This window comes from Acanthisitta chloris, unplaced genomic scaffold (genome assembly GCF_000695815.1).
Source record: "Acanthisitta chloris isolate BGI_N310 unplaced genomic scaffold, ASM69581v1 scaffold21362, whole genome shotgun sequence".
NCBI lineage: Eukaryota > Metazoa > Chordata > Aves > Passeriformes > Acanthisittidae > Acanthisitta > Acanthisitta chloris.
This window is the reverse complement of record NW_008659143.1, coordinates 17,960-25,443: the sequence shown is the minus strand read 5'-3', so window position 1 is coordinate 25,443 and position 7,484 is coordinate 17,960. Positions and strand designations below refer to the sequence as shown.

General features: G+C 37.9%; 1 protein-coding gene across 1 annotated transcript in view; it reads right to left on the bottom strand.

Moving 5' to 3' along the window:
- Positions 1 to 28: 28 nt before the first annotated feature.
- COL21A1 (collagen, type XXI, alpha 1) overlaps positions 29 to 7,484 on the bottom strand; it is a gene marked incomplete at its 3' end in the record, with an annotated part of 7,693 nt that continues 237 nt past the window's right edge. Inside the window, exons 2-4 of the mRNA XM_009069300.1 lie at positions 5,163 to 5,714; positions 382 to 550; positions 29 to 245 (exon numbers count right to left, since the gene is read on the bottom strand). Coding sequence (XP_009067548.1) covers positions 29 to 245; positions 382 to 550; positions 5,163 to 5,714 — 938 coding nt within the window. The remainder of the gene's footprint in view (positions 246 to 381; positions 551 to 5,162; positions 5,715 to 7,484) is intronic.

The window sequence follows — 7,484 nt, the reverse complement described above, 5'->3', positions numbered from 1 at the left end:
AAAGATATTGAAGAGATATACTCCTTACCTTTACATGAGGTGCTGCAAAAGTAATAATTTGTGTGCCATTTATTAAACTTGTTGTAGTGAATGATAATGTTTTCTCTTCTCCATTAATAGTCACTGCTATCTGTGGTCTCTGATCCAGACTCAGAATTCTCCACAAATCCCACGTCTTTTTTACTTTAAATCTTTGAGTGGAAACAAACACATAGGATGGAGGAAGACCTTCTGGAAACACATTCCTAAATAAGGGCAAAGGGAGGGGAAAAAAAAAGACAGGACTTGAGCATTCAAATAAATCTTAAGATAAGTCTCTCTCACTTAATGGATACAAAAAATTTTTACTAAATAGAGAAGTGTACTTATAAATTTCAGTACCTTGTCAATTCTGACAGGTCAACACGTGAGGTTACTTCATATGCTTTTGCATTAGTGGTTGGTATTTGAATTCTCTTTTTAACCTTTTTCTTCACACCTAATCCTACAAGAATGTCAAATCCTTTTTCATCTCGAGCTGCTACTGGAATTCTTGTCGGACAAACAGATTCTGCAAAGTAATAAATGTAAGGATAGCTCAAAATACAACTTAAAACTTTCAAAAAAGTAACCTCCCACCTAAATAATTTTTTATAGCTGCCTTTCCAGAAATCAAAAGAGAACTGAGAACTGTCCGTTAGGTACAACATGGTATGCAGAATCCTCAGGGACTTGAAGAAAGAATACTGAGTTGTTATATTTTACTGCAATTACATTCACATACTATTTTGAATTGTCACTACTAGTAGTTGAAATATATTACAAAATCTGACTAATAAAAATATTTAATTTCTAAAATTGTATTGATTCAAAATGCTATGAAATTAGAGATATTCATTTCCACAATGCACCAACAATTTGGATTCATTCAGCATCCCACCCAACTATGCAATCAGTTTGAAAAGGGACAAGGGTAGAATTAGCTACAAGTGGTTTTTTTCATCTTCTTTAACTCCAAAATGGGCTCTGATCTATTTTGTCTCTTACACTGAAATCTGCTTGAAGTTATTCTCACTGGACAAATAGTGTGTGGTTTATTTTCTGTGGAAACTAAAGTCAGCTGAATGTTATCTGTGGTTAATTCCCTTTACACAAGAACAGTACTAGGCAGTGAACATAAGTTGTCTCAAAAAAAAAAGATTAAGGAAATGTGATAGGAGAGTGAAATTTAATGCTAAAGGAAACATTATATTAGGGCAATAAATTGATGAAATGAAAGCAAACAACATTTAGTTTCATTAAAGTTCTGCTAAACTATTTACAATAAATAAATTATCATTATTCATGTGCCATTGTTTCTTCAGAAAAGCATCAGTTCATAGACAGGGAAGAGGTTAGAAATACATTCCAAAGAAGGGGTGGAGAGTTCTCTCATCTCCATCTGGACCAGCCGTGGGCTGGAAAACTCATGTCTCAGTGCCAAGGAATTATCAGCTCAAAGGTCTAGACTGACTTCTTTTTATGATACAAGCAACACTGCACAACTTCCCTTTCTAACCAAGCTAAGGGCAGTCAGAAGTTATCCCATTTTGGTGGGGGAGGCAGGATACATAAACTTCAGGAAAATTCAGCTGTGTCTGCACAAATTCTCTATGTCGGGAAAGGGAAAGGCCAATCCATACTAAGGGGACATGTCATAGGTACTTGGGGCAGCAGCAAGAAGCCACACAAACTCACCTTAGTTTTCTTTTCCTTCCCACAGGAAAAAATGACACCTGACTCCCAAATTAAAAATGTATTAAGTTATCTGCCTGTTCAAGAAAGAATTGCAAGAACTCTGCATTTTGGAAACTAAAATGTTTACCTTCCAAATTTTGCTTCCAAACAAAAAGGAGATACAAAGTTCAACACAACTTTGCTTCTCACTCTTCTCAAAACACAGGATTTAAGTCAACACACTTATGATATTAAGTAAGAGTAACAACACTTTATTTTTTTTCAGGTTTCTTCACTGTGCATAGTTATCATGGAAATATTTTCTAAACTCATTTCTTTCAAAGCTGAATAATGATCATATCTCCATTGATGCAGATTACAGATAATCATACACATATACACTGATGAGGAGATGAACAAAAGGGTTAATTTTCAGTTGCAATATTAGAAATTTGGTGCCAAACCAAAAATTAAATGCAGAAATAACATTGCTTTATGTGAGGGCTATTATGATGGATCAATGCCAAAGTAACAGTTCCAAACTAACACAAAACAAACTAAGCACGTGTAAAATTACACATTGAGAAACTATTCTTTTTTTCCAATGGCACATTGAAGAACTGCATAAAAAAATTCTCAGTCAAGAAGATTTTTCTGAGTCTTCTGGATCGTCATCTGGGAGGAGTATTTTGATCACTAACCATTTCTGAGTCTTCTGGATCGTCATCTGGCAGGAGTATTTTGATCACTAGCTGAACCATTATACAGGATGAAGAAGTCAGTGACAAAATTAAGAACTGCCATCCATGGGAAATGTGGTTGTATTTCCAGTCCACAGTACCAGTCACATCAACTCTCTAGTCTGTTCTGAAATCTTGTTGCCTTTTAGTGTTTTTACATAGTTTTCAGATGCTTTATTTTCCTTCCTAAAGCATTAAACAACTTTTTGCTGTTAAATCCCAGTATCTAGCACAAAGAAACTTTGTCCAACATCCTCCAGACTAACTTCTGAGGTCTGTCTGCATTGAGTTTTCTTTCCTAAATGCATATCTGACACACAAACTTTTCTTTATTTTTGCTATAGATTATTTATACTACAGGAACATTCAACTTCCAGAACAAATATTAAATATTTCACAGGTGTTTGTGTCCGTTCCGGATGACAGACTCAGCAGGTTTTTCCACTCTGCCATGATCTGAAATGAACACTAGAATTCCTAAAAGACATGCTAGAGCCTTCCATCCACAAGCCCATTCCTAACAGCAATACTTGCTACAAGGACCATCAAACCTCAGCCTCATTTGTCCAGAGAGGAGATACTACCCCTATGGTCTTCTATCATGTTCACATAATAATGAAGTTTAAAACACAACAGATTAAAATCTAACATTGTTTAGACGTGAAAACAAAGGTGATCAAGAGAGAACTGCAAACTTTTCAGGCAGTTTGACATGGTTCATCACAGTCAAATCACAACTGCTTGGCCCTCATGGAACTTCCTCTCCCATAGTCAAAGTGAATCTTAACAACATGATAACACATAAGTAAATAAATAAATAAAATAAGCCACAACTCAGCTGTGAAATTTCCAGTTTGCAAGTCTTTCAGTTCACCTGCTAAAGACACTGTGGCTAGAAATGAAGCTGCCAAGTGGCTCTGACTGCTCTGCAGGGGATGCATCCCAAGGCTAATGCAAGGGAATTGCATAGAGTTAAGAGGGAGGAAGCAAAGGGTCACTCAAAGTGAAACAGTGAGTTCATTTTTGTATTAGTAGTCAACACTCACAGACTGCTGCTGTGAGAGTCATATGAAATATCACAGCAGAATTTTAAAGGACATTAGTTAATTCTGAAAGCAGGAAATCCATCTTGATGAAATATAATGTCACTTCTTCCAAGCTTTATATAAAGAAAATAATGGTGTTTATGTGGGGGAATTTTTCCCTGTATGACATTCTATTAAGGAATTCAGTTGCACATAGCTGATTTAATTTTTGGACTGTCCACCTTACTACATCAGCCACAAGGAATGATTATGATTTTAATTCAATGTATCAAGAAATAAACACTATTATCCTCAAGAAAATTATCGCCTATTTTTTTTTCAACCCAAAGTGAGAGCTAATGAAAGCTAATTTTCATTCCTACTAAGTGCAGAAATGTGGTACAGCTGAAACAGGACTTGCATAAATTCTTGATAATAAAACATGTGCAAAATAACACTGATATAACAGAGTCTGAATGATGCATTTTAGAAACAATTTGCTATGGTTTTTATATACACAGGAAAGCTATTGTTTCACAAAATCATCAGAAAACTCAATTCGGTAATGCTGCTAGAATTCTACAACTAAAAAGGCATTTTATGATCTTGATTTTAGCTAATTCTTCTACAAAATCCTTCCAACAAAGATTCTAACAGCTTGCTACAATTCTCATGAGACTCCACCTGGAGTGCTGCGTCCACCTCTGGAACACCCAACACATAAAGGACATGGATCTGCTGGAGTGAGTCCAGAGGAGGCCACAAAGATAATTTGAGGGTTAGAGCACCTCTTCTATGAAGACAGCCTGACAGAGCTGGGGTTGTTCAGCCTGGAGAAGAAAAGGCTCTGGGAACACCAGAGATCAGCCTTCCAGTGCCTGAAGGAAGCCCACAAGAAAGCTGGAGACTTTGTCACCCTCTACAACTCTCTGAAAGGAGGTTGGAGTCAGGTGGGGGTTGGTCTCTTCTCCCAGGCAACCAGCAGCAGGACAAGAGGGCACAGACTCAAGCTCTGCCAGGGGAGGGTTAGGTCGGATATCAGGAAGAGATTTTTTAGGGAGAGAGTGCTCAGGCATTGGAATGTGCTGCCCAGGGAGGTGGTGGATTCCCCATCCCTGGAGGTTTTCAAGCTGAGACTGGATGTGGCACTTAGTGCCATGGGCTAGTGACCACGGTAGGGTTGGACTCGATGATCTTGGAGGTCTTTTCCAATCAGGTTGATTCTATGACACTTCACAAGGGCATGCAGTGGTAGGACAAGGGGGAATGGCTTTAAGCTGAAGGAGAGTAGGTTCAGATTAGACACGAGGAAGAAATTGATTCTTTAGCACTGAAACAGGTTGCCCAGAGCAGCTGTGGATGCTCCATCCCTGGAAGTGCTCAAGGCCAGGCTGGATGGGACTTTGAGCAGCCCAGGCTAGAGGAAGGTGTCCCTGCCCATGGCAGGGGAGTTGGAACTAGATAAGCTTTAAGGTCCCTTCCAACCCAAACCATTCTGTGATGCTATGATTTTTGCAAAGACTCTTTACTCTGGGTTTCTCAATACATACTAGAAAAAGTGTTTATTCAGAACTCCTGTCTGTACTGACAGGCTATCCTCTCACCTGTCAAGAAGAAATGCTGGATTGTGCTGCTTGTCAAATTCAGAAATAAGTGTACAGAACTACATTTTGCACAGCTAAAATATTTTATAATCACTTACCTTCACAGAGTTTCTGCTTTATAACTTCTTTAATTCTCGATATTGCAATATAGTCTTCAACATAAAATACATAAGTTGATGAAGGTTTGTTGGCAATAGCTTTAAGTTCATCCTCCTCAATTTCTGAGCCAACACCAATAGCAAACAAAGTGATTTTATTTTTCCTTGCTTCTGCTGCTATGTCTTTGACTTCATCTTGGGACTTTCCATCAGTGAGAACAACTGCTATTTTTGTTAAAAATCTCGAAGATTTTGCAAAGAGATGGTCAAAGGCAAACTGAATTGCTCTTCCTGTTCTTGTATTTCCTCCCAGATAGTGTATGGACTCCATTTCCCTGATGAGGTTCTCAGTGGACTCATGAATTCCGAGAGGAATTTCAAGTACAGGGTAATCACTGTACTGGACAACTCCAACTTGAATAAACTTTGGCCCTATGTGAAAATTTCTCGTAATATTGACAAGCCAACTTTTGATTATTTCAAAGTTTTCTGGGCCAACACTGTAAGAACCATCTAAGATAAAAACTAAATCCGCTGGAGCAGTTCTGCAGCCTAAAAAAAATTAGAAACAAATATTTTAATGAACACTTTCTTCTTCCACAGTAAATGTTTTTTGTATTGATTACTGTTTGTATGAGGATCTATACTGACAAACACATTCCATTTGAAAAAAAAAAACCAACACAAAAACTATCAGCAGAGTTTATCAGAGAAAACAAGATTGTCTTTGTAAGCCACACAGATCAAACTTGGTCCCTGAAAATAACATGATTTGCTGTTTTTTACATTATCACCAGACACAGCTATGACAAATTTCGTAATTCAGTTCCTTAGTTAGCAATTGCATTTCATGCAATAAGCAGAAAAGAATACATACTGAGGTTTTTCATATCTTGTCTGCAAAGATGATAAACATGAAAACTCATTTTTGTTAGCAAACCAAGCACATTGCAGAGGAAGGCTATAGCCTGAATCCTCCAGAACTCAGCAGCAATTTCCAATCCTTTTACACACACATTTTAATTGACTTCTGACACTGCTACAGGGCATTTACAGAACTAGGTATTATAAAATCTGAGTCTCAACTGAATGTTGCTGGTAGCACATTCTGATTTTAATAGCAGAAAAACACTCAGTGAACGACCTCAACCTCCAGATTATAAATTCATATAAACATGTAACAATTACACTGGAACTGCATGATCACTAAGGTATGGATTCAGTTCTCCTAGCTGCAGTCACCTATAAATGGAGCTTGTAGACAAAAATTGCCAACTACAGGCAAGACTGACACAAGCACTTCTGTAGGAAAGTCCTATCCATCCTACATGCCCCTCCTTGGATGGAGGGCATAACCCTCCAAAGGAGAGTATCACCTTCTGTGACCGTGAAACAAGTTTTGAACTGACACATGAGGTGCCAAGGAGATGGCCAAAACCAGGAGAGTTTCTTTTGATCTCACAGCAGATGAGGTTGTTATGGTCATGGTGGTTACTGTGCTTTCTGTTTTGTGAAATGCTGCAGCTCAGTGACAGGAAGGAAAACTTTGCCTTGTCCTGACATCTGCCTGTGGACACTTCTGGTCAGGGCAAGATTCCACCTGCCTTGAAAGTGAGTGACCACAGTCTGCTGGAGAGATGCTTTTTGCAGCACAAGTGATGAAGAGAAAACACATTGGGAGAAGGAACAAAGGGCAAGCAGAGTGCATCATTCCACGGTCCAGGGATATGAATCACAGAATAATTTCAGTTGCAAGGGAGTGAACACTATTGGATTCTGCTGAGAGCAGGCCCAGCTTACAGCAGGTATCCTGAAAAAGTCTTTCTAGAGACCAAGAGGAATTTTATGGAGTTTGTTGTAAAATACTGAAAATTGCTGAATTAAGAGCAAAACCAGAGAAAAAAGAACTACCCTGAAAGTATCAATGTGGCCAGAGGAAAGTTTTCCATGTTCTTTTTGTTTAGTCACTTTGTCTTTCAAAAAAACTATTTTGCTTTAATGTTTTGTTTTCTATAAACAAAACTCAGAGTATAAAACATAATTTGGTGGGGTGGGAGATGCTCATTTTGAAGAATATGCAAAAAGGTCTGTCCCAGATCTGGAGTTACCTCAGCTTCCTCTCATAGAACTTTTCTTTATTTAGTCTCTCACATAACATTAAGTTATTCATGACTTTTGAAGAAATGAAAATACAAACACTCAAAACACAAGTTTAAATCAATACTGGAGCTTTACAATTCCATCTGAGCCCTGGGGCATTTCCAAGACACACAAAAAAAAAAAGAAATAAAGGTATTCCCCTCCTAAAAGAGAAATAAGACA